The 27,917-nt window shown below is 39.6% G+C and overlaps 1 protein-coding gene across 5 annotated transcripts; it reads right to left on the reverse strand.

Moving 5' to 3' along the window:
- Window positions 1–1,454: 1,454 nt before the first annotated feature.
- On the reverse strand, window positions 1,455–27,866 carry LOC125240947. 5 transcript variants are annotated; one of them, XM_048149150.1, is made up of 10 exons: window positions 27,676–27,866; window positions 27,144–27,377; window positions 21,963–22,052; window positions 21,170–21,373; window positions 7,903–8,078; window positions 4,100–4,614; window positions 3,072–3,150; window positions 2,745–2,826; window positions 2,550–2,648; window positions 1,455–1,604 (listed from the first exon to the last, which is right to left on the reverse strand). In XM_048149150.1, exons 4-7 carry the CDS (start codon window positions 21,229–21,231, stop codon window positions 3,124–3,126), a joined length of 780 nt encoding a protein of 259 aa, XP_048005107.1. In that variant the 5' UTR covers window positions 21,232–21,373; window positions 21,963–22,052; window positions 27,144–27,377; window positions 27,676–27,866; the 3' UTR covers window positions 1,455–1,604; window positions 2,550–2,648; window positions 2,745–2,826; window positions 3,072–3,123. The 5 variants fall into 5 exon arrangements, 4 of the variants coding, with proteins under 4 accessions (XP_048005107.1, XP_048005108.1, XP_048005110.1 ...); XM_048149151.1 differs by lacking the exons at window positions 2,745–2,826; window positions 21,170–21,373; window positions 21,963–22,052; window positions 27,144–27,377; window positions 27,676–27,866 and adding exons at window positions 5,077–5,126; window positions 14,443–14,734; XM_048149153.1 differs by lacking the exons at window positions 2,745–2,826; window positions 21,170–21,373; window positions 21,963–22,052; window positions 27,144–27,377; window positions 27,676–27,866 and adding an exon at window positions 14,443–14,734 and having other exon boundaries at window positions 7,914–8,078.
- Between the last annotated feature and the right edge of the window lie 51 nt (window positions 27,867–27,917).

Raw genomic sequence — 27,917 nt, forward strand, 5'->3', positions numbered from 1 at the left:
TTTTGGTCAGCCGAAGCCACGTCCCGAAGACCGTGCACACCGATCGGTCGCGGTCGCTCGACGGCGGACGTCCGCGTAGTATGTTCCTAGCTAGATACTAGATAGTGTACCGTACATACCTATTCATCCGGCTAGGAAAGGCTGCACACGAGGCGGTAACTTAGGCCATGCAGGCGCGCACGAAGGCTGGTTGGTGATGCTGCGGCAGCAGGTAAGTCAGCTTGTCGGTTGTCTTCATATCACAGTCAGTGTGGCTTCTCCATAGACCTAAGAGAAGAAAGTTACAGTACAGTTACAGCGTTGCGTCGGGCCAACTGTATGGAAAAAGACGCCGCATCGACGCGACGTCGACGCGGCATCAGGCTTTGCCCATACAGTTGGCCCGACGCGACGCTCGTGAGACGCCCGATGTGGGGGCCCCTAAAGCACCACAAAATTAGACGAAATATATGGACAGTAGCATGTTTAAAATTTAATGTCAAAGAGTAAGATATAAAGTCAATGAATTGACCGTGACGTCACTCCTCAGTATTTCATAGTATTTCCATATTAGCAAATAGTTTTGACAGTTTTTAAAAAGAAGCTGATTTGACTAGTAGGAAACTAGCCTATTATGCAAATATAATATATCTTACATGGGTTTGTGTGTGAATTTCTGTCAAATAGTACGTAACAAAAATATATCATAAATGCGTTGCTAATGCTATATATCTTCGGTAAATTATCGCTCCGTCCTTAACGGGCTGTAAGGTTCGCTCGACACTTCAACTCATAGGAAAAAGAAAGTAGGCCACTTGGGACTTACCCGAAACCGATGTAAAATAGCAAAATAAGTAAAAAAAACGAATTTACCTCTATATCTACAGCCTCACTCACTTTTTGTCAGTTATGGCAGGCCCCAGCAAATTCAAGTTGTCGTTTACGTGAACCTGCTGTTTGCTTCTCCAAGTGGATGAGAAGGTGATCTGTAACTTAAACTAGAAGGTAACTCCCAGCCCCTCTCCGCCCCGGTATATCAGGATCAGGACATTAGCGGCATCGGTAAGCAATATCCTCGTATGTCACGACAATAATTATTTACCGTTACCCCCAGGGCGCACCGGCCAAGACCCTTCAGATGCCAGCTGATCAATCGGATCAAGAGGAATTAGAAGTGCCTAGGCTCTCGAGGAGGTTTCCTGATGTGGCTCCCCACCACCCACCCTCCACAGACGTTTAAAAAACATACATACTTGGACTAAGTGTAGTTCAGTTATTTATGTTTTTTAACATAGACAAAAATAAAATAAACTTAAAAAAATTTCAAAAACATACTTAAATTAAGAAATATATATAACTGGACTAAAAGAGTGTTTAGTTCAGTTATTTTATACTTCTACGTCAAAGATAGAAAAGTAAAAAAAACCATACTAAATTTTACGATGACTCGGTGGCTCTGCACTCAGCAGTCACAGGCCATGGTCCCTGTAAATATAAAATAATTTAAACTATCATATGGTTCACAATGAGTCGTAAAAGTATTAAATAGAATAATTAATAAGTATGTGGAAGTCCTTATATTGACGAGCGACTCAGCGATGGCTTGCGACTTGTCAGCGCGGCGCCTGTAAAAAAATACCGTTTATAAAGCTTGCTTATTATTAAAAATGTTTTCCCCTCACTAGCTCGGAAACACGTGTTTTGTCCTTTAATACCAACGGGTAAAAACGCATTTTATCCACTAGTGGGTAAAGTAATTTGACCTTGAATAAAGTCAAATTAACTGCTTTAAAATTGATAAAAGTAGGTGAATCTAGAAACAAAGATGATTTACCACCTGTGGAACTACTGGAAGCAGTGATAAACGCATTGTTTGCGTTGTAGTTTCCTCGCTATAGTGAGGGGAAAAGTTTTGTGTTACACTCGGTGCAAATGTATTTTACTTCTCGTGTGTTAAAAAACTCGCAAGTTCAGGATTCTATTCTCGAACCACTCGCTTCGCTCGTGGTTCAAATATAGAATCCTTTCACTTGCTCGTTTTTCAACTCCACACTCGGCGTTAAAATACAACTGGGCAAAGTTTGTATAACAAAAACTTTAAGTTAAAGTTTTTTGTTAACTAGTGTTCGTCCTAGGGATATCTATTGAAGACCAATGGATTAAGGATGGAAAACTAGTATATCTTCGGACGTGTAAGAAGTGATAGATATATATACACAATTTACATTCAGTAGACGGTCTTTCTGGGTAGAAAGACAGTCTACTCTGGGCCTTCCCGACACTGACCTTATTTAAAAAAAAGTTTTGTTAATCTTTTTTCGCGAAAATGTCTATAACGTCATTTTCCGGATAATTATGGCCAATAAGATATTATTTTAATATCAACTTTATATTATATTTATATCAACTTCTGTAAAGATTTTATCAGGAACAGTTTTTAAGTCATTCGTAATTTCCTGGAAGCAAATATGCAAAGTATCTAAGCATGTTTTACTATGTAAAATGTAACTGATAGTTTCATGTATTAAAAACGTAGATCTGTAGAAGACTAGATAAAATGTTGATTTTACCCTTGCCATACTGATGATAAAATTGATGATCTGATTGTCAGTTGACTCAGTTCCATTGTTTAATGAAATCTTCACGAAGGCTGCAATCGCGTGCTCCATCTATTAAGTTGAAATTCCATTTCAAGTATTATTTTAGTATTTGTTGAAAACTGATTTGTAGAGCTGATACAAAGTAATAATTTGAATTATTCAAACCTAGTTTAGGACTCTGTCATACGGTTAGGCTTTTGAGCCCTTGGCTCGACGGTCAGCCTATTGCCGTCGCTCAGTTCTTGACCTAAAATTGTACTTATATTCACCATCACGTTTATGATAAACTTAATTCAATTTTACAAGAATGGAAAGGAATATTTCTATACAATTTAAATTATATCATTAACATCATTTAAAGTATAAATATCAATAGAATATTTATATAAAATATTAATTTATTATCTATGACTATATTGTGTGAACGTTCCTTCACTCTTACAGTAAGCGAGGCACTTAGAGATAATAAAAAAAAACATTAATTTATCTTACCCAAATGTGGGTTCCATTATTCATAGGCTTTTGAGCCCACGGCTCGACGGCGCTAGACCGTCACTGGCCCCCTTCGCCCCTGAAAGGTATATAAAAACAATGAGTTTCATTCTCCGAGGCACCCCCTTCCCCCCTTTTCATATTTTTTCTACTCCTGTGTTGTTATTCGTCATTTACAGTGTCGTGCATAGATCGTTGAAACCCTACATGGCGGATGCCCGCCCCCGCTCGGCGCCCTGCGCACCCACGCATACGATATACGAGGTGAATCATACTGTCCTGAACTCGTAGCGCAATTACTGCGCCTTTATGTCCCTATGCCGACCAGAGTCAATTTCCGGCCTCGTGATCGTGGTTTATTTGTAGGCCCAGTATCGCGAACCGTGTCTCACAGAAAATCTCCTCTTGTTCGCCCTTTGCCCCTCCTGAATGCTCTCTTAGCATCAGCACTTGAGTGCGATTTATTTGCTGGCAGATGGAGTGCTGTACGCGACGAATTATTGAGGTTCTGCGAGAGGATGGATGTACGTCTTTCAACAGTTTATCATGTATAAAAAATGTTTTGTACTTGTTTTTAGTTTTGCAGTGATTTAGTATTAAATACTGTCATGCTGTATCACTATTTTTGAAATAAATAAATAGATCTTAAAGCATTGTTAGGTAGCCTTATAGCGGGCCACGGGGCGCCGGCCGGGGCGGGCGGCGGCGCGGGGGAGCGAGCGACAGGGGGAGGCAGGAACAGAGGGGAGACCGACAAGTCAAAATATAGGAAATAAATATAATAATTTCACGAAAGTTATTTTACAAAACTATTAAAAAGTAAGTACATGGTCGTAGAAAAAGTATTGTATGCAACGGTGTTTAACTGAGTCAAAAAACACTCGTGGCGTCTTTATTAATAATTTTCGGCTTCGCCTCAAATTGTTACTCACGCCACTCGTCTTTTTTACGCGTACCATACAAGAAAGAAACGAAGAAAACATGCAAAAATAAAGTTTATAAAAAAGAAAAAAAGAATCTAGACCCACCTTATAAATATATGTTAATGCAGGAGCCAATATGACTCCTGCAATATGGACATCGGTTAGCTCCGGAAGCCTGCTGTACTCCCACGAGACACGGGTCACATAATACGTGCCCGCAAGGTATGAGCACGCGTGTGGGTGGCTGCTCCAGGCATATACCGCAGCGCGTGGCGGCGGGGGCGGGGGCGAGGAGGCCGCGGGGGGCGCGGGCGCGGGGGGCAGCAACACCTCCACCTCGGCGTCGGGCACTTCCTCGGCCCAGTCCGCCACCTCGATCTCCTCGGCCATCTCCGGGACGTCAGGGTCTGCGACCACTTCGCCGACGTTTATGCGAGCGCTGACGGCGACCAGGAAGTATCGCAGCGTGATGATGCCGGCTTCCAGAGCCCGCATGTTATTATTGACTGCCGTCGCTCGGACGAGTTGTGCTTCGCGATTACGTCTGGTCGGTCGCGCGGCCCCGTTCAGTTGTGCCTGCCTTCTCGCGTGACAGTTGGCAAAATTCTCTGCCATTCTTTCTGTAAATATACAAATATAAATAAGTAAATCATAAAACGTAGTCAAATTATATTTGGATTTAACATTTTAAGTTTAGGTACCCTTAGACCGTCAACAGACAGCCTTACAATTCATAATCTTTAAAAAAAACTTGTATGCAATCTGTCAGATTGATCTGAGTACTTAATCTTAAATAACAAGAGTGTATGTAGACAGTCCCGAAATTGTATGAAACTCCGCGTGCACTCGATCTGATTTTTATAAAATAATATTTTTTCAGATTATAATTTTAAGACTGACGGCAATAGCCGGCCTATATTGTACAATACGAATCGATTCTCAAAAGTTGAAATGGACGAGATCAGATATACTTACACGACACGACAGACCACATTAGCGACAACCTGAACTTGGAAGTAATAGTTAACATACGTACTTCATACATTCATAACCTACTACTATTTACTTAAATGAATACTCACTTTTTACGCTCTGTAGAAAATAAACACTTCTGCGATTAGTGAAACGGCAACTGTGAAAAAAACACTACTATCTTTACTACAAATAAACTAATATCTAACACTAAGATACATTCTAATTCTACTAAGACTAAAGCGCTAACTAAAATAGCATAGGCGGATCCATCTTTATGATCAGGGAGAGACCCAGGTCCCATTCTTTCTTTTTTGTTGCTCAGGGGTTGTATGGTCAAATTCTATTCTAGGCTCCACCGAAGCCCCATGGTCATATCCCCCATGACTGCGCCCTTCTCCCCCTTCACGAGTATCCGTCTTTGTAAGGCAGTCAAGTGCATCAGGGAACTACTCAAATCTTAAAAGCATACTACACATATATTATAGTTACTTACTGTGCGTCTCAACAATAGGCAAGTCTCCTATACTTAAAATATTTTATGCAGTGCACGAAATAAAGCACCACATAATTAAAAGAAAAATATGGACAGTAGTTTTGTTTAAACATAATTTCTATTTAATAAGTCAAAGAGAAAGATTAAATGAATTGACCGTGACGTCACTCCTCAGTATTTCATAGTAATTCCATATTAGCCAATCGTTTTGACAGTTTAAAAAAAAGATTTGACTAGGAGAAAACTTTAGTTTTATAAAATTAAATGGCTTCAGTCCATTATTGGTACTATTTCGCCAGTGTCAAGGTAATATGAGCTAATATTAATTAGTGATATGGGTACGGTATACGACAGTGTATGGTGAGTTAGCACTAATTCTATTCGTACAGACTTAGCTGCTAAAATATTTGAAATTGTCTCTCTGTCTTGAAATTATCTCAACTTCATTGGATTATCAATATTAGAACAGAACAGGTTCCATCTGCCTTTAAAATTTCACGTATTAAGGCCCTGTATAAGAACAAAGGTGACCGAGCGGATTGTAACTCGTACCGCGGTATTTCGCTTCTCTCAGTTCCTGGAAAGGTCTTTGCCAGAGTTCTTTTGAACCGCCTTATAAATCTCTCTGAAGAGATCCTACCCGAAACACAGTTTGGCTTCCGTCCTAATCGGGGTACCTGTGAAGCCATCTTTTCATTGCGTCAACTGCAGGAAAAAAGCAGGGAACAGGGACAAAGTCTGTACTTTTGCTTCGTTGACCTTGAGAAGGCCTTCGACAGTGTCCCCCGTGAAGCTCTGTGGATGGTGCTAAGTAAGCTAGGGTGTACGGATAAATTCGTTCGACTTCTGAGACTTTTGCATGACAATATGGAGTGCTGCGTCGCTGTGGATGGCGAAGAGTCTAGCTTCTTTCCCGTTACCTGTGGGGTGAAGCAAGGCTGCGTCCTAGCACCAACACTCTTTGCTCTCTACTTTGCTGTGGCTGTCCGTGAAGTCTTGCAGAGGCAGAGCTCGTCGAATGGAATTCGCATCCGTTTCCGTACTGACGCTGGTCTTTTTAACTTAGCTAGATTCAAAGCTCGCACTAAAGTCTCGTACGCTGTGATCACAGAGATCATGTACGCGGATGACTTGTGCTTTATTGCGGAATCTCCTGGTGACCTGCAGGAACTTGTCACTGACTTTCACGAGTCCTGCAACAAGTTTGGACTGAAAATCAGTGTTAAGAAGACAGAAGTTATGTCACTAGACATCCGCGGTCGCGAGACACTGACTGTCCGGCTTGGGGAGGACGTGTTGAAACAGGTAGATAGGTTCCGTTACCTGGGGAGCACAGTTACTTCTACGTGTGACCTCGACACTGAAATAAACAACCGAATCGGTGCCGCTGCTGCAGCATTTGGTAAGCTGGATGCAAAGGTCTTCCGTTCACATGACTTAACATTAGCGACAAAGATCTCCATATACATGGCGATTGTGCTTCCTAATATCTTGTATTCTTCTGAAGCGTGGACCGTATATCGTCGCCACATCCGCGCATTAGACCGATTCCACCTTAAATACCTTCGCAAAATCTTAAAGATCAGCTGGTCCGATCGTGTACGGAACACCGAAGTTTTGCGGAGAGCCAAAGTAGGTGGGATCGAAGTTTATATTATGCGAAGACAACTTCGTTGGGGCGGCCACGTTTCAAGAATGGCTGAGGGTCGGGTGGCTAAGCGCATCTTTTACTCGGAGCTAGAGGAGGGCAAGCGAAAGCATGGCGGGCAACTCCTCAGGTATAAAGATGTGCTTAAACGCCACATGAAGAGCTGCGACATTGACCCGTTTCTCTGGGAGAAGCAAGCCGCCGACCGCCCTGTGTGGAGATCTTTTGTCGCTAAGAAAACAACAACGCCAACCTGCGGTTATTCCATATAATTATTTTAACGGTGTGCTGTCATGCCCGTCGTGTGCACGGGTTTTCGCAAATAAAATCGGCTACGTGAGTAATCAACAAAGGAGTTGAAAACAGTCACCATGGTCGGATACGGCCGGGAGAGATATCAATATTATCATACAATTATACAATTTATACATCATCATCATCATTTCAGCCATTAATCGCCCACTGCTGAGCATAGGCCTCCCTTCGTGTAGGTACGCCACTTATTACTTATAGCTTAAGTCCAGTAATGTAATGATCAAAAGCTACTCGTGTATAATTTCTTGACTTATATACGAGCCTAAAAACGGTTTAATAATGTCCTTGTTGTGAGAAAGTGTGTTGAAGAATACTATGATTGGCATATTCTTTGAGATTTTTTTTTTTTGAGAAATCTAATTTTCTACAATGCAACATATAAGTATAAATATTTATGATAACTATTTACCAGCAACTTAATTGAACTACTTACTCGACTTCTATGGCTACCTATTTATATATAAGGTTTTTTCTTACGCGTAAAGGACCATGCGTTAGGAGCCGGGCCTCCCATGCACCTTGAAAGGGTGCGGTGATAACTCTCCGCGATGTTCGTTGTCCTATGCGGCCGACCGTAAACCAAAGAGTAGTATAATATATATGAGAAAGAGAGCCCTCTCGTGGAATTTTTTGGTGTCATTTTGAAGCGCCATCTGTAAATTCAAACCAAAGTCATTAACGTCAAAGTGGCGCATAGGACCTATTTACATATTGATTAATGTTTAGTATGAGTTCATACATTTGCTACAAATGTATGAAATCACACTAAACACCAATCAATATGTAAACAGGATCAAATAAATTTTGCTACATCGATTTTGATATTTTTCTAGTACCCATATTAATCAACAACTATATTATAATATTTCCTTGATATATATTGGCAAGCAATTAGGTATTATATGATAATTACAAGTAAGTTGTACAATAACAAGTTATACAAAACAAGATTTCAATGAGATAATTATAATAGAGTTGCTTTTTGAATAGGTACCTACTGGATGGAATAATAAGGAAGGAAAATATAATTAATACCTCATAATTTAAACTTAACAGTTTATTTACACACATTTATAATATTGAAAAGTACAAGGGAATATTTGAGTAAACCATACATGTATTATGTAAATATCTATATTTTTTTCCAAAAACCAAACAGGGAATTCTTTTAGATTAGCTGAGCTGTGGGGGGGGGGGGGGGGGGGGGGGTTTGAAATTGTGGACCTATGAAGAATATGAATATAGTGTGATATTTAATGTATACTAGGCACAGATAGAATGCATGAAAATGCACCACAGTATAGTGCAATTCCCTTTAAATGTGTCGGTAATAGCCAATAACAATAACAACAATAGCCGGTAAACTTGAGGGCTAGAAGTTTGTATGAAAATCACAGAAAAGGAGATTAAAAGTAGGAGGGCCATTTTTTTTTCAAAGTTGTCTGCCTCACTTTGTTTTTGGATTTGGAAATGTTTATGTGTTTTCCAGTCAGAATCACGAGCTCTTTCATTCCTAATAGGAGAAAAAGTGTCCCAAAGTTTTTTCCCCTTCCGTTACCATTTTTTCATACATTTTATATGGCGGTAACGGAATGGAAGGTTCGAAAAAAATGTATGGAAATCTTGGGACTTTATTTTCTCCTATCAGGATCGAAAGAGCTTTCGATTCTGAGTATGAATCGCGTAAAAAATACCCATGTTACAAAAAAGCGGGGTGGACAACTTTGAAAAAAATGGCCCAGGTACCTAATTACCTCTGTCATTATTGCTATAGGATTATCAAGTAATCAACAAAAGTGTATTTGAGTATAAATGAAAACGAATCTATCAAATCAGTTTGGCATTGTAAAAAAAACACAATAGTTTTTTAGATGAAAATAGAAATGTTTCCCGGGTGTAGTATTTAGCCCACGTAGGCAAGTATGGTCACGCGATAAATGATAAAACATCTATATATATATATAGACAGGGGCGGCCACATGTTTTATCATTTATCGCGCGACCATAGTTGCCTGCCAGGTATATTTAAGAATTCGTTTATCCATACTAATACTATAAATGGGAAAGTGTGTGTGTCTGTTTGTTTCGCCGTCTTTCACGGCAAAACGGAGCGACGAATCGACGTGATTTTTTAGGTGGAGATAGTTGAAGGGATGGTGAGTGACCCAGGATACTTTTTGTCTCTTTCTAACGTGAGCGAAGCCGCGGGCAAAAGTTAGTATTATATACATCCTATAATAGAGGACATATTGCATATAATGTATTGACATATCTGGACACACATAACACTAATGATATTACCACCCTAAATATCTGTACATAATGTTAAACAAATGCATTGAATTTTATTTCATATGATACAAGTGTGCTAGGTTGGTCATTCATTACACATCACGAGGCGATGTGTCCACTAAACACTCGTAAACACTGTTTAATTAAATATTTCAAAAATATACAACCATCATTCGTTTACAATATAATGTTTCTGCTGAGAGTAAACGCATTCTCAGCATAAACCAATGTGTAAAAAATAACCTATACTAAAACTGACAAGTGACATCAAATGTAGTAACATTATTAGTTATTTACGATACAAGTGCAAAAAAGGGGAAATCTACACGAGTGACATAAAATGAATAATAGGGAACGTTGTAACTTGTAAGTCGACAACAGTTACGAATTATCTAATCGCACGTGTATTGTACATTACAAGTAGATATACTGTCCTCTAAAGTTTCGACATGGATTATTAGTAAACTAGGTACTACTTTGCGCATTAGTAAGGATATTAGTTAAGACGCTATAGGAGCGAAAATAATAAAATTAAAAGGAGCCCCCCTTTCAATTTGGGAACTATAGTTAAATATATACTAGTGTACACGTTAAACTTCCGTGAGACATATTCAAATAATTAATTGAAATACGGTTGTACTCACGTTATTATATCGCTATTGCTGCGACATGTTTCGGGCCAATTCGGAGGCCCCTCTTCAGGCGTATAGGAGTTCACGCGACGGCTAGACTCCGCAAACTGAACGCGCCGCTCGCCGCTCCGCCCGCTGCGCGCGCGCTGATAGGACGGGGGAGGGGGGCGCAGAGCAGTCTGCTGCTGTAGTTGTTGTGTAGAGTTCTGGTAACGCGGCTGTGTCGACCGATGGAGGTAAGCACACTGCACTCACTGTGTCCACACGATTGTCAAAACATATTTTCTGCTTCACATTAGGTATTACCGGTTTCCATGCTGGTGGCAACATCCAGCCTCCGTCCCAATTGAAATTAGGGCGGCGTCCGATTTCAATGGCCTCGAACAACAACTACAGCAGCAGACTGCTCTGCGCCCCCCTCCCCCGTCCTATCAGCGCGCGCGCAGCGGGCGGAGCGGCGAGCGGCGCGTTCAGTTTGCGGAGTCTAGCCGTCGCGTGAACTCCTATACGCCTGAAGAGGGGCCTCCGAATTGGCCCGAAACATGTCGCAGCAATAGCGATATAATAACGTGAGTACAACCGTATTTCAATTAATTATATACTAGTGTTATTAACTAGATTTATCGAAAAAAAAATTGTCCAATGAGAACAACTCAGTTAAAAGATATTGCGAAAAAATCTTTGAAATCGAGGTTCCGCTCTCGACTGTTTCCTCTTTCAAAACTTAATCAATCGAAACGAAATCTGAATAACAATGAAATAATCTGTGTCGGACCGTTTAGTTTTTTTGCTTAATTGTTACCAATTTTGAATACCACACATTTTTGCGTCATAATCAATAACGCCGTTTTTGGAAATTTTGGATGGGCTCCAGCGTCTTTAAAAATAATAATAACAAAAAAATCAAAACGCTCCGACACAAATAAAAATAATAATAATCTGTGTTGAAAAAATCATTGTTCTGTTTTCAAAAAATAGAGAGGAAATAGTCGAGAGCGTTTGTATGAAGAATTGACCCCTCCTGTATCGTCTTAAGTAAATGACACTATTTTTACAATACACTTTAAAGTAAATCAAGGAAATGAAATTCCATTTGTTTCTTTCATAGGGTCCCTAGAAGCACAGTATAATAAAGAGTACTATCGTACAGTATGGCCACTCCTGCTCCCCGCTGAAAGCACCGCCCACCCCCTCTCGGTTACTTCACAGTTACCGCCTGTCAAAAACGCGAACCGTCAACCTGTATATCTTACTCACACAAGCATAGTACGCGTTCACCTACACGAGTTTAGAATGTGTGCTAGGAACGCGCCTCTTTGATCGCCAGTGTCTGAGATGTGCTAGAAGTGAGAAGTCATTTGTTTTACAACGAGGCAAGTCATTGTTTAACCGCACGTAGCAGCATGGAGCAAAATAAAAACACGTAATACCTACTCGTAGCGCATTATGTTTATGATACAAATGTGCCAATTTTGGCACATTTTGCCTTAAAAAGGACAGCAATTATTTGTACCTCTTGTCTAACTCCTAGCTGGGATGGCAAATTTTTTATTTTTATATTCTTTTGCCTGTATGAACGCGTTTTTCTCATTTGGCGACTTGTCAAGTAATGCGTACCTACACCGTGGACACCCTTTGACGACTTTTTGCAGACATTTCTTTAAAACCCAACCACAAACATAATTGCTTTGGCCGGCATCATTATCTTTGGTCAAGTTTCGCCAGTCAGCTCGTACGTCATTTGTTTAGAAGTACGCTGCTCAGAATCGTTTTTAGGGTTCCGTAGTCAACTAGGAACCCTTAGGCCGTTTTCACATTATCCGATCCGATATCGGATGTAGGAAGGATGTAAAATGTAAGATTTATGCGCTTCCAGGTCTTCATTTATGTATTTAATAGATCACTAAAAAACGATATAAGATCACTATTACTAAAAAACGATATAAAACGCAAAAATTGCGGATATAATGCCGATGACACTTTCCTACAACAGTTTTTGTCCGAGGCACCATCGAACTGCCGATATCGTGAGCGTCAGGACCCCTGGACCACTACAGATATTTGATGTTTAGTACATACTAAAATTTAGTACCTATTTGATACTATTTGGTACCTGAGTACATATATTTGGTACCTCCACTGATATCGAAAAATCGAGCGAATAAAGTGGCCAGACATTCTGATGTCAGGATGTCTGGACCATTTTTGGTTTACATAGTTCTAGACAACACTACTAATTGATATCTTAGTCAATATTTACTACCTATTTGGTACCTGTCAATATATCTTTTTCAAATTTTTTTGGCGTACCAGAAAAAAGTTATGATGGAATTTAAAGTTGTAAGCCCAGCCGTGGCGTTGAAGTATGTAGCGCCTGTCAAAAGAATAGAGGCATATCCGCCTGCCCTCCTGCGCGTCAACTTAAATAGGAATTTATTTTTAGGCACTCGCACATCATCTCTACCGGACGACCGGTTTGGCGCAGTCGGTAGTGACCCTGCCTGCTACGCCGCGGTTCCCGGTAAGGGCATTTATTTGTGTGTTGAGCACAGATATTTGTTCCTGAGTCATGGATGGAATGATGGATGTTTTCTATGTATATAAGTATTTATATATTATATATATCGTTGTCTGAGTACCCACAACACAAGCCTTCTTGAGCTTACCGTGGGCCTCAGTCAATCTGTGTAAGAATGTCCTATAATATTTATTTTTATTTTTTTTATTTTATCTCTACTGACTAGTGGCATTAATATAGTCGAAATATAAAAGTAATTAGTGTAATTATGAGTAGAGCTGTATGGCAGATTTGGCGGCATTGTGGTTGTAGGTACTGATAGTAGATGATTGATTTGATGTTTGTATTTATTCTTAATTCATAATTGACACTAATCGATGCAAAAACAAATGTTACCGAAAGCAGTGGTTTATTTATATGATGAACCCTTATAACGGAGCTCGTGGACCATAGACTGGTCCACATCATCAAAATACATCCTATATACCAATATTACCAATGACGCTGTTAATTATAACAGTTTATGCTATTTCCCCCCTAGAATTTGCCCAACTGTTGCCACGTGTTTAGGTCTCTCAGGAGGAAAATGGAAAACTAGTGTAATTACACTAATTACTTATATATTTCGACTATATGAATGCCACTAGTCAGTAGTAGAGATGATGTGCGAGTGCTTAAAACTAAATTCCTATTTAAGTTGACGCGCGCAGGAGGGCAGGCGGATTTGCATCTATACTATTGACAGGCGCTACATACTTCGACGGCACGGCCGGGCTCTTAAATTCAGTCATAACTTTTTTCTGGTACGCCAAAAAAATTGCAATGCTGAGTGTCATCTGCAATGCTGAGTGGAGACCATTTTAGGCCTCACATCGTTATTAGTACTTTTTACCTTGTGCAACTTTTTGTCCTATTTTATCTATTGATGTTTGATGTGTTTTATCCTACTTTATTAATTGATTTGTACTTACTGATGTGTTGCCTGAATAAATGAGTTCTATTCTATTCTATTCAAATAGGTAGTAAATATTGACTAAGATATCAATTAGTAGACAACACGTCTAGAACTATGTAAACCAAAAATGGTCCAGACATCCTGACGTCAGAATGTCTGGCCACTTTATTCGCTTGATTTTTATATATCAGTGGAGGTACCAAATATATGTACTCAGGTACCAAATAGTATCAAATAGGTACTAAATTTTAGTATGTACTAAACATCAAATATCTGTAGTGATCCAGGGGTCCTGACGCTCACCCGATATCGGCAGGACGCTTCCGACATTTTTTGGCATGCCGGGAGCCCCCGCCAGTTGTCGGCCGATAATATTTGTTTGTGTGCGTATATAATGTATGTATACGTTTGTAGTAGTATGCGTAACAAAAATGGCGTCTATTAAACAGCTGCTAATGATCGAAATTCAAAATAGTTGACAATTACGTCACTAGGTGATCTACAATTTATAGAGGTAAGTTGGCATATTTTTTACTAAATGCTGGTAAGTATATAATATTAAACGTTAAATGAATACATTCACTGTTTTCGTTGGTAGTTTGTGAGAACTGAGTGAGCACCTGTTAATGAGTGAATGATCAGCGTGTTTTTTTTTTTAGAGGGTGCTCATCCACACGCACACATTGAATTTAATTTCCCTGATTCACTTTTTTCATAAATTTTGTTGTCTTTAAAACATCTATCGCTTTCTGTCATAACTCATGGTGTTTTGAATTATGTTTCACAGGGCCTTTATATTCTTTAAGATTTGGTACGCAGAGACTTGTTGGACATTTGGTGAGCTTCTTCCAACCGGTGCTTTTATGAAAGCTCCTTTTTGCGTATACGTTTAATTTCCGTTTGAAGTTTCTTGACTTCAAGAATCACCTCACGTTTGGTCGAAACTGAAAAAAGAAAAACAAAATTATGATAGTAGGTAATTAGTATACAAATCTTTTGGTCAAATACAATAAATTTCTCTAAGAAACGAGTGTTTTACTAGTGTTTTAACTCTTACTGTTAATGTTATCGAGTTATTCAAAAAATAAGTTTAATTCTTCAATAAGTGTAGTACGGCCTTCATAACTTCCTAGTATTATTTACATAGTTTCCACATTACATAGTTTACATTCCTAGTTTTACATATCCATACTAATATTATAAATGGGAAAGTGTGTGTGTCTGTCCATCTTTCACGGCAAAATGGAGTGACGAATTGACGTGATTGTTTAAGTGGAGGTAGTTGAAGGGATGGAGAGTGACATGGGCTACTTTTTGTCTCTTTCTAACGCGAGCGAGGCCGCGGGCACAAGCTAGTACCCTATATTTACCTTGTACTTTTGTCTTTTGAATAAATATATTCTCGAAACAAAATTAAAACTTTTAGCCTTCAGTTTTGACAATTTAACCCATATCCTACAACTAACATTTGTTAAAATTGGCAAATATTTAAGCATCACTTTCGCTATGTAACCAAATACAATCAATATACGTATAGGTACCGTTCAGGTTTGAGATAGGCATTAGTTGTACGAAAATGACTGCCATCTGACCTTTCAAGCCAAAGAGTAACAACTAAGTAGGCCTTATTAGGTTTAATCCGGTTTCCTCACGGTGTTTTCCTTCACCGGAAAGCGACTGGCCAATATCAAGAGACATTTCGCACATAAGTTTCGAAATCTCATTGGTACGAGTCGGGGTTCGAACCCGCAACTTCGGATTGGCGCACGCTCTTACCACTAGGCCACCAGCGCTTTACCACAAGTACAAATGAATACCTACACTTAGGTACTAGTATTAAGTGAGTAAGAGGATCGATATTTACCTCGGGCAGAAGTAGCGAAATCAAAGTTAGATTGGTTGTTATTTCTATGTTCGACGCCGGGTGTGCCTGAAATTTAAAAACATAATTTTTAAGAAAAAAAACCGCCGCCTTTGGGGTTCTTGTGAAAGCTACTTGCGAATTGTTGGATTATGTAGAAATACTGATTTAAACTTTCACGATTATTACACATCATTATTTTTAAAATCGGGACTTAATCGCGTATAACTACATATTAAACTGACCTCCAACGTTTCAAGGACGGCGTTGTCCCCGTGGTCTCGGAGAAGACTGGCTTGAAATGACATCAACACCTTCTGACAGCCGCGCGAGTTTTTCGAACTACCCGCACTTGGTTTTGATTATCAACTTGAACTGTTTGCGCACTAGGGATGTTACTCTGTCGACATACAACACTGACGATATTCGATTTAACGACTGTCGATATTATTTTCGGCTTACACTTATTAATGACAGGATTCCATGTGGATGAGATCCTAAAACCTTCGTCCCGATTGAAATTGCGATGTTTTTTGATTTCAATGGCTTCACGCACTTTTCTACTGTAGAAATGGCGTTCCGTGGAAAGGACTTTAGGGTCATGTAGTTCGATCCAGTGGTTTGGCCCTGACTCTAACAAATGTTCAGCCACGGCAGACTTGTTGACCTGACGATTTTTCACAGCCGCGATGTGCTCCTTTACCCTTTCTTCTATGGTGCGCTTAGTTTCTCCAATGTAGGAGCTACCACAACTGCAATCAATTTTATAAACGCCAGGTGATTGAAACGGTATAACGTCCTTAGGTGATCTTAGGCTTCCTGCAACTTTGGATAATGGCGTGTACACCGTCTTTATAGAGTACTTTCCAAGTACTGTACCAACCTTATCCGTCACACCTTTAACATACGGCAGAAAAGCCGGTTGTCTGGACACCTCAGGACGTTTCCCCCTTGCCTTCCGTCTAGGTTGCCACTTTTTATTCTTGTACCCGTTCCTTCTAAGCACCTCCTGAATATGTGACAACTCATCCTTCAAATATTCAGGGTCACACAGATCATACGCTCTATTCACCAGCGATGAGACAACTGACTGCAGGTGGCGCGGGTGGTGGTGAGAAAGGGCATTCAAATACCTGTCAGTGTGCGTAGGCTTTCTGTAAACAGTGTGAGTTAGGGTTCCGTCCACTCGACCAATCACTTTCACGTCTAAGAATGGCAAACTGCGCTGTGATTCCAATTCGTACGTAAACTTAGTCCTTGGATGAATAGAATTAAGATATTGGAGAAGTTGCTCCACCTCCTGCTTACCACCCTTCATAATACAGAAAACATCATCCACATATCGCTTCCATAACTTCACTGCCCAAGGCTGCAGATCTACACTGGCCTCGATATGCTCCATCCAGATGTTTGCCAGAACCGGTGCCACAGGACTACCCATGGCAACCCCATCAATCTGGAGGTAATGTTTTCCGCGATACAAAAAGTAGCTCCCTTCCAAGCAGTTCCTCAGCAGCACCATTATTGTCTCCGACATGCCACTATCGCTCAGTTTCCTTCTGACAACTTCTAGACATTCTTTAACGGGAACATTGGTGAAAAGTGACTCCACATCAAAACTCACCATTATCTCATCTGGTTCCAGCGTTACTTCTTTGAGGATGTCTATAAAGTGACGAGAGTCCTTCACGAAAGACGACGTACCACCCACAAGCGGCTGCAACACCGATCCAACATGCTTTGCAAGATCGTAAGTGGGAGAAGAAATCTGACTCACGATAGGCCGCAACGGCACGTTTGTCTTATGTACTTTAGGCAAACCATACAACTTAGGCGGTAGCACAATCTTCGGTTTGTACAAACGATTGAAAACGTCTTCCTCGAAAATCTCTCTGCAGTCTCTGATGACAGCCCTAATGCGACGAGTAACCCTAGCAGTAGGGTTGTACGAAACAGGTTTGTACACAAGATCGTCATCCAGCAAGTGTCGTATTTTACCATCATAAGCCGCTGTGTCCATCACTACTGTGGCATTCCCCTTGTCAGCCTTTAGTACTAAGATATCTTCATTATTCTGGAGGCCATAACGCGCAATAAGGTACCGTCGTGTGACGCGGAAGCATTAAGACAGGATGTTGCCGTTATCCTGAGGAGAGCCAAACTGCCAAAGAGTAACACCACTACAGAGGAGAGGATAGCCCTTAGAAATCTGAAGAATAATGAAGATATCTTAGTACTAAAGGCTGACAAGGGGAATGCCACAGTAGTGATGGACACAGCGGCTTATGATGGTAAAATACGACACTTGCTGGATGACGATCTTGTGTACAAACCTGTTTCGTACAACCCTACTGCTAGGGTTACTCGTCGCATTAGGGCTGTCATCAGAGACTGCAGAGAGATTTTCGAGGAAGACGTTTTCAATCGTTTGTACAAACCGAAGATTGTGCTACCGCCTAAGTTGTATGGTTTGCCTAAAGTACATAAGACAAACGTGCCGTTGCGGCCTATCGTGAGTCAGATTTCTTCTCCCACTTACGATCTTGCAAAGCATGTTGGATCGGTGTTGCAGCCGCTTGTGGGTGGTACGTCGTCTTTCGTGAAGGACTCTCGTCACTTTATAGACATCCTCAAAGAAGTAACGCTGGAACCAGATGAGATAATGGTGAGTTTTGATGTGGAGTCACTTTTCACCAATGTTCCCGTTAAAGAATGTCTAGAAGTTGTCAGAAGGAAACTGAGCGATAGTGGCATGTCGGAGACAATAATGGTGCTGCTGAGGAACTGCTTGGAAGGGAGCTACTTTTTGTATCGCGGAAAACATTACCTCCAGATTGATGGGGTTGCCATGGGTAGTCCTGTGGCACCGGTTCTGGCAAACATCTGGATGGAGCATATCGAGGCCAGTGTAGATCTGCAGCCTTGGGCAGTGAAGTTATGGAAGCGATATGTGGATGATGTTTTCTGTATTATGAAGGGTGGTAAGCAGGAGGTGGAGCAACTTCTCCAATATCTTAATTCTATTCATCCAAGGACTAAGTTTACGTACGAATTGGAATCACAGCGCAGTTTGCCATTCTTAGACGTGAAAGTGATTGGTCGAGTGGACGGAACCCTAACTCACACTGTTTACAGAAAGCCTACGCACACTGACAGGTATTTGAATGCCCTTTCTCACCACCACCCGCGCCACCTGCAGTCAGTTGTCTCATCGCTGGTGAATAGAGCGTATGATCTGTGTGACCCTGAATATTTGAAGGATGAGTTGTCACATATTCAGGAGGTGCTTAGAAGGAACGGGTACAAGAATAAAAAGTGGCAACCTAGACGGAAGGCAAGGGGGAAACGTCCTGAGGTGTCCAGACAACCGGCTTTTCTGCCGTATGTTAAAGGTGTGACGGATAAGGTTGGTACAGTACTTGGAAAGTACTCTATAAAGACGGTGTACACGCCATTATCCAAAGTTGCAGGAAGCCTAAGATCACCTAAGGACGTTATACCGTTTCAATCACCTGGCGTTTATAAAATTGATTGCAGTTGTGGTAGCTCCTACATTGGAGAAACTAAGCGCACCATAGAAGAAAGGGTAAAGGAGCACATCGCGGCTGTGAAAAATCGTCAGGTCAACAAGTCTGCCGTGGCTGAACATTTGTTAGAGTCAGGGCCAAACCACTGGATCGAACTACATGACCCTAAAGTCCTTTCCACGGAACGCCATTTCTACAGTAGAAAAGTGCGTGAAGCCATTGAAATCAAAAAACATCGCAATTTCAATCGGGACGAAGGTTTTAGGATCTCATCCACATGGAATCCTGTCATTAATAAGTGTAAGCCGAAAATAATATCGACAGTCGTTAAATCGAATATCGTCAGTGTTGTATGTCGACAGAGTAACATCCCTAGTGCGCAAACAGTTCAAGTTGATAATCAAAACCAAGTGCGGGTAGTTCGAAAAACTCGCGCGGCTGTCAGAAGGTGTTGATGTCATTTCAAGCCAGTCTTCTCCGAGACCACGGGGACAACGCCGTCCTTGAAACGTTGGAGGTCAGTTTAATATGTAGTTATACGCGATTAAGTCCCGATTTTAAAAATAATGATATGTAGAAATGTATAGGTATTTTCTAAAACTGCTTTTAATACTTTAATTATTTGATGGCAATACAAATGAATATACATCTGTGGGCCTAGTGAAAAAGGGTATAACTCAAATTGACTCGGTGAAAAAGGGCACAAGTCCCATCTCGGACTTGTGACCTTTTTCACCGAGTCAATTTGAGTTATACCCTTTTTCACTAGGCCCACAGACATATACCGTTAAGGTTTGAGGAGTTTCCTCAACAATTCCTCATGAATCTGATTATAAGAAATCGAAGACAAAATTTGATTTGAAAAGTTGAAAACTCAATATTCGTAACAAACATAACTAAATAAATGTCACTGTTCTGAACTTAAATGCATGCTATTCTTATAAAAATACCAAAGTCACTATAAGTGTGCCGTTCAGATTTGAGGAGTTTGGTTCTGATCATCATCAGCAGTTCCACTGCACCAAATGTCAATGTGCTGTTGTTATAAAAATACCAAAGTCACTATAAGCATGCCGTTCAAATTTGAGGAGTTCCGTTCTCACCATCATCAGCAGTTCCACTGCACCAAATGTCACTGTTCTGGACGTAAGTGCATGCTGTTCTTATAAAAATACCAAAGTCACTAAGTATGCCGTTCAGATTTGAGGAGTTCCGTTCTGACCATCATCAGCAGTTCCACTGCACCAAATGTCACTGTTCTGGACGTAAGCGCATGCTGTTCTTATAAAAATACCAAAGTCACTATAAGCGTGCCGTACAGATTTGAGGAGTTCCGTTCTGACCATCATCAGCGGTTCCACTGCACCAAATGTCACTGTTCCGTACGTAAATGCATGCTGTTCCTTAAAAACACAAAAATCACCATATGTGTTCCTTTCAGATTTGAGGAGTTCCCTCGATTTCTCCAGGATCCCATCATCAGAACTGGGTTCTGAAAAAATTGTGAACAATCTGTATGCATATACATTCAATAAAAAAAAAAATTGGTCCAGTAACGACGGAGATATCGTGGAACAAATATTAAAAAATAAATAAAAGAAACATATAGACAAATTGAAAAACGTTGGCGGTTAAAAATATCATTTTTAAACGTAAAAGAGGAAAAATTAAGTAGCCCTGGGCGATACTTCAACTCTCTGCCAACTGAGCCACTAAGACCTCATCACCAAATTAATTTAATAAGAATTAACACATTGTTTAAGATGTTTTTAATAAAACTCAGTTTATTACTGAACATAGGTACTATTCATTTTAATAAATTTTCATTCATATTTAAATGTATTTAAGTTGAATTATATATTTTAGTTGAAGATTATAGATCCATGAAGATGTTATATGAGCTCACCCTTTCCAAGCTCTGATAGGATAATTTCTGTGTGATTTTGCACCATCAGTTACCTTTGATCTGGGCTTGGCATTCTCCTTGCCCTCCTTGGGCGGCAGCACGCGCTTGACGACATGGCTGCTTACGTCGTCCTCCTTGCTCAGGTTGAACAGCTTGCGGATCTCGGACGCACGTTTGGGGCCGAGACGGCGTGGCGGGGCACTTTGCCGTTGGTCAGTCCGGGGATTTTCTGTCAAAATTATTGACTACCAAAGTGTCTGAAATTTGCGAGACAAGAAGGGTTCCCTAAACATATCGCGGAATCGGCGCTAGCCGACCAAAAATCGCTCGTTAGTATAAAGTCGCCTATGCGTCATCGCCGCTGAACGCAGCCGTACGGCCCGTACGCATGTTCATACTAATGAGCGATTTTTGGTTGGCGAAAGCCGAATCAGGGTTGATATGTTTGAGGAGAACTTTTTGACAATTTACAATTCAATATTGGGTTGTAGGCGCAAAGCATTTTAGCGTCTTTGGTAGCCAAAGAGTTTAAATTTTAATAGCTTTTGCCTCTTTTAATATTAAAAGGTATATTGAAATAGAATGTCGGATGTTAAAGTAATGCAAAAGAGCTTGTTAAGCACTAGAGCGAGTGTTTTAACATCACAGATTTTATTCCCTGCTGCATATAATTATAAAAATTTGCAGATCTGGGAAACAGTAAGAACAGTGCGCGAGTCCATACATCAAGCGCGACTTCAAGTATGGACTCGCACGCGACAAGGCAAGTTGTGCTAGAGGGGCTGGTTTATCCTGCTTCCCACGGCACAAGAAGTAAGGGCACCATTTGCCCAGTGTAAACCTTACATTTTAGTAATGTGTCAGCAGGGCCTCCGTAGGTTGCCTTTAGCTCTGCAAGTCTGCACATGCCTCTCACAGGTCCGGAACACCAATGTTCTGAAAAGGAAAATAAATAAATATGTACTTAATAATAATTATCAGATACAGTGGCCATTATTATATTACATGACCAAAAAATTTAACTATGTAGTGTCTGCTATTCTGATTTGAACCTTAGTCTGACTTTCAAAATAGGAAAGGTGTAGTGTAATGCATTTGCTCACTTCGTTTTTGTTGGGTATGAGCCTGAAACTAAATATCAGCTCAAATGAACCCACTCAGACCGGGAAGTATAGGTCAATATCTGTATACCTAATAAAATCTTTTTCCCCTCACTAGCTCGGAAACACGTGTTTTGTCCTTTAATACCAGCGGGTAAAAACGCATTTTATGCACTAGTGGGTAAAGTAATTTGGCCTTGAATAAAGTCAAATTAACTACTTTAAAATTGGTAAAAGTAGGTGAATCTAGTGATAAAGATGATTTACCACCTGTGGAACTACTGGAAGCAGTGATAAACGCATTTTTTGTGTTGTAGTTTCCTCGCTATAGCGAGAGGAAAAGTTTTGTGTTACACTCGGGTGCAAATGTATTTTACTTCTCGTGTGTTAAAAAACTCGCAAGTGCAGGATTCTATTCTCGAACCACTCGCTTCGCTCGTGGTTCAACTATAGAATCCTTTCACTTGCTCGTTTTTCAATTCCACACTCGGCGTTAAAATACAACTTTGCCCCCTTGTATAACAAATAACTATTATTTCGGACAAACAGGGTATCCTTAGAAAGTTAGTAAACATGCCATTTAGGGTTAGTATTTACAATATATCAAAACGTATGTCGGCAAATGCCTCCAGGACCACCAAGTTGAATTCCTAAAATGTTGAAATCCCGAAATGTTGACTTTCCCAGGATGTTGATTTTTTTCAGTTTGGCAAAATGTTGAATTCTTATAACGTTGAAATATAGAATAGAATAGAATAGAATTCATTTATTTAACGTCACAACATGGTACACACAAAAAGAAGAAGGCATGCAAACAAAACATACAATGGACGCTAAATAGGACCCTCACTCAGCATGGTGCCACGGCAACCCGCAGCGCTGGTTTTCTGTGAGGACCTAGGTTTAGTGGCGGCACGTACGCCAACGACACATAAAAACAATTAAGAAAAAAAAACAAGAGAATAATTAAAATAAACATACAAAATCAAATTATAAAAAATAAGAAACACAACAGCCGTTACAAAAAAAAAAACAGAAGAATTTATAAAATATTTTGACGGTAGGACAACAATACCAAGTGTGTTAGTGAACCGCAGTTCAAAATTTAAATTTTTGCCACAGAAAACAAAGTAGGTAGGTACTCGTATAGTGAAAATGTATAAGTGAGTGAGAATGTATAAATGTGTAAGTGAAAGACATGCTACGTGAAAGTTTCCGTTTGAATTTGTAAAAAGTGCGCACGACTGTTTGACTTGAAACCAGTTAACGACTTCAGCGAACGGATTGGTGGAGGCAAGTCATTCCAGATCTTCATACCAGCGTACTGGAAACAACCACGAAAGGCCGCTGAGTGATGACGAGGACAGACAAGTTGCAGGTACCTAGACGTCCTAACCTCTGAGGATCTGGAGTTGTGCGCCCATGTCAGCTTATCGTAAAGGTACGAAGGTATCTGATGGTGAACAATGCCGAACATAAGCGACGCTAAATGGATCTTTTGCCGCGTGGACATTTTTAGAATGGAGTTCTTATTTAAATATGGCGTTACATGCGCTCGTGGAGGGATATCAAAACAATAACGCGCACAGGCGTTTTGCACTCTTTGTATTAATCTCTGAGTACGCGACAGAAGGCGTGGCCCATATACTGTATCGCAGTAATCAAACTGTGAAAGAACAAGTGCATCGCATAACCTCACCCTAAGCTCAATACTAAGGAAGTATCTTATTCTATAAAGTAGCTTAAGTCTATAAAAGCAATTTCGGACCGCACAGAGCACATGTTTTTCAAACCTTAGTTCCTCGTCCATAAGAAGCCCCAGGTTTCTAGTCTCTTCAACACGTTCCAGGACATTACCGTTGATGCGCACTTCAAAATTACTTTCAGACATCCTCTGTACTTGTTTTTTTGTACCCAATAACATGAATTTAGACTTTAGAGGGTTTAGAGTAAGTGCGTTTGATTAAAAAGATGAATTCTCAAAATGTATACTTTCAACATTTTCGGGATTTCAAAATTTTAGGAAGTCAAGTTTATATTCCTGGAATCTTTTTTTAACATGGGTAATTTTTTTTGGTCCTAATAGGAGAAAAAATTTGTCCCAAGATTTCCAGACATTTTTGGGATTGTCCATCCCATTACCGATATAGCTATGAATAGTAAACGGAATGGAAAACAAATCTTGGGACAGTTCCTTTCTCCTATCAGGCTATTAGGATTAAAAGAGTCCGCGCTTCTTTGAAGAAATCACATAAAAATTACCAAATAAACCAAATACCGTTTAACACTAAAGACCTACTTAATCTTTCTGGTATATTAGCCCATTGGTTGACTGGTAGAGAATGTCTCAAAGCATTAAGTTCGCCATTTATACTTCTGTATTGTGCAATAAAGTTTAAATAAATAAATAAAAAAGTTTAAATATGGGTGCATTGAGATAATTTCGACATACAGAAATGCTCGGGTAATTTCGAAAGGGGAATCTTGATATGATGGAAATAATGGTGATTTTTATGTGACTTTCGAAATTAGACGACGTTCGAAATTACCGCAATGTACCCTACTTCAACAGCCGACAAGGTCAATACCCTGATTGCTATTTAAGCGGAAAAAATCGAAACTCATTTTTTTCGAACTACGAAATTTTTTCACTTGTATCACACTTAGGGTCATTAGTAACCCTATCAGCTGTTAAAGTATCACTCGGGACCTTTGCTACACCCTGTAGGTACCTACCGCAAATTCAATCTTATGGAAATTCAACATTTTAGGGTTCACCATACCGCAAAATCAACTTTCTGCAAATTCAACATTTTAGGATTCAACAAGCTGCAAATTCAACTTTATGCGATTTGGACATAAAAATAACTCAACAGAATGCAAATTCAACATTTTAACATTCAACATCCTACAAATTCAACTTTTTGCAAATCCAACATTTTAGGAATTCAACTTGGTGGTCCTGGAGGTACAAATCCGTATAATATTACACCTAATATTTCAACAATTCAATATTAATGTAAAAAAAATGTGGAATAATAACATCAATATCAATTAATAGCATATTTTTAAATTAAAGGAAAAATTTACACGACCAACAGGACTCGAACCTGCAACCTACGGCTTTAGACAATCACAAGTTATTATAGTAGACCGATTTTCATGAAACATGGCTAAGAACACTCCCAACTAACTCAGCTTAAAAAAAAAACGAAATCTAAATCGGTTCATCCATTCAGGAGCTACGATGCCACTGACAGACAGACACACACACAGACAGACGGACGGACGGACATACGGACAGACGGACGGACGTGCCCCCCGTTCAGTTTGGCCATTTTCTATAATTAACATTAATAAATTTCTAAAAATAATACTTTCAATTTGTAGAGGTTCATAACTATGCCAAATTTCAAATTGATTGCTTTGCTGTAGCTGAGTCAGGTTTATCTTTGATCGCCAATGGCTTGCAGACAACCTGCTCTCTCTTAACATCTTTAAAAGGAAATACTTATTTATGTTTTCATAAAACGGCTTTTGCCCCCAGTACACGACGAAACCTTAAACTTTACTGTGACAATTCTACAGATGTTCCAACAACTCTCTCTCAAAGGACATGTGATGTAGTCAGCAACTGCAGAATAGTAAAGTACCTAGTCATTACACTCAATGAAAACCTAAATTTCAAAAACACATTGATGTACTATCGGCAAGAGTCAGAAAAGTCTGAATTGATCATGTCGTACTGCATTGGCGTGTGGGATGGTTCCACTAGCTCTACCCCTTGAAAGGGCCCAAAGGTTTGTGCTAAAAGTCATGCTTGGAAAGCCCCAATGGTTTACAATGGTGACCCTTTATATGGATGTGGACGTCCTCAGTGTGAAGAAATTACTGATACTTCGCGTTTCATTATCATACATCGAAAAACTATAAATTCTGAAGAATATACCACATTACTCGGAAATAGAACCATTCAAATACCTACTCCCACCACACACAGTATTCGGACACAGAAAACAGTATTTGCTAAACGTTTTCCTAACTTTCTGCATCCGCGTATTTACAACTCGGTATTTAAAGCCTGTAACATATCTAAAAAGTCCCCTTTAGTAGCAAAACACGTTATTAAGAACTGGTTGAAAATCTTAACTATAGGCGCCCGCATGCACGCTTATGTTCATTTCATTTTGGCTGCCACGTTTGGGGCTACAGGACAAATATACCTTATTGCAATTATTTCTTAATATCAATAAACTATTCTTATTCTTGTTATATTCTTAAGTAGTTCCTGAGATATTTAGGAATGTGACAGGCAGGCAGACAGACAGAGTCACACCATAAGGGTTTTTTTTTCCTTTTTGGTATGGAACCCTGAAAACAAAATCTAATAATTAGCTTACTAACAAAATATGTAGGTAAACAACTATTCATAAGTACTTTTTACAAGGCCTACATGGTTAAATATATTAGAGATGGGCCGAATATTCGGTAAATATTCAGTATTCAGCAAGTTTTTTAATGTTCGCATTCGGCCAAATGATTTGGTGGCAATGCCGAATATTTACCGAATAAACAAAGTAAATAACTAACAATGATCTTACATATTCTATTGAATAAGAAGCTCCTATTTTAGTTGCTTTCTAAGGAACTATGAGTACTAAAAAGAGATAATTACCTACTTATGCATCAAAATATAAATACAATTGTTTTAAAAAAAAGTAAAAAAAACCATAGTTTAAGAGTTGAGTTCAGAGTTTTAGTTATCCACTAAGTCATAAGAACATATGTAACCATTATCAATCATTTAATAGTTGTAAACAGACAGACACACTTTCCTATTTATAATATTAGTATGGATGAGTATATATACATATTCTAAGTTAAAGCAATAATGTGTTCAGTAAATACAAAAATACACAAGACTTACACAACATGATCTGTGGTTTGATCTGATCTCACTTTAATTCATGTCATGAGAATGCTGTATTAAAACATATTACATATGTACATATGTATTCTGTTGAACAAATGGCCCATGTCACTGGTCTTCAATCGAGGTTGATAGGCTGATATAATGTGGCTTTGATACATTCTAATCATGCTTGTTGTTTGAAGAATACATTAATTGCAGTTTCTGTACTTCAATTCATTACGTTAGATTCTGAAACGTAAAATAAAATTATTTTTTCCTTGTCAGTGAAAGCATTATTCACACTGGTACATAATGCAAACAGTTTATTAAATAATTGAGGACCAAATGAGAGCGGGGGTCATAACGGTCTTAATTGCAAGTGTGGAATTATAATAATTAGAACAAAGAGATAATTAGAACTTGGATATTTTAACATGGGGCATGACGCCTTGTCAAAAAATTGAAATATGAGCCGTCATTGTTAAGTAAGTACAAGAGTAAGTAGGAAGAAATGGAGGAACTAAATAATATTAGTACATTTACTCACTCGGACCAACGGCCTTGTTATGCCGCTCTCGCAGCATGCCTCGCCGGGCCATGGGTCCTTTTAACCATACGACATCTCTGTCATCCATTTCCTTTATCATGACTTCTTGCAGGGAACATTACACAGACGCAAAATACATACTTTCATTTTATTTATTTAATAAAATACTTAACATTTGCCTAACACGAAGCGACAGGTATAGGTATCAAGACTGTCAATGTCACTGACAGCTGTCACTAGAA

This window comes from Leguminivora glycinivorella, chromosome Z, assembly GCF_023078275.1.
Source record: "Leguminivora glycinivorella isolate SPB_JAAS2020 chromosome Z, LegGlyc_1.1, whole genome shotgun sequence".
NCBI lineage: Eukaryota > Metazoa > Arthropoda > Insecta > Lepidoptera > Tortricidae > Leguminivora > Leguminivora glycinivorella.

Coding starts and splice junctions, on each gene's coding strand:
- LOC125240947 (XM_048149150.1), bottom strand. CDS start 21,231: ATGTCGTCAAGCGCGTGCTGCCGCCCAAGGAGGGCAAGGAGAATGCCA. Junction 8,079..21,169: donor ATGCCAAGCCCAGATCAAAG/GTAACTGATGGT, acceptor TTGAATTTACAG/ATGGCGCTTCAAAATGACAC. Junction 3,151..4,099: donor CATTAACATATATTTATAAG/GTGGGTCTAGAT, acceptor TATACCTTTCAG/GGGCGAAGGGGGCCAGTGAC.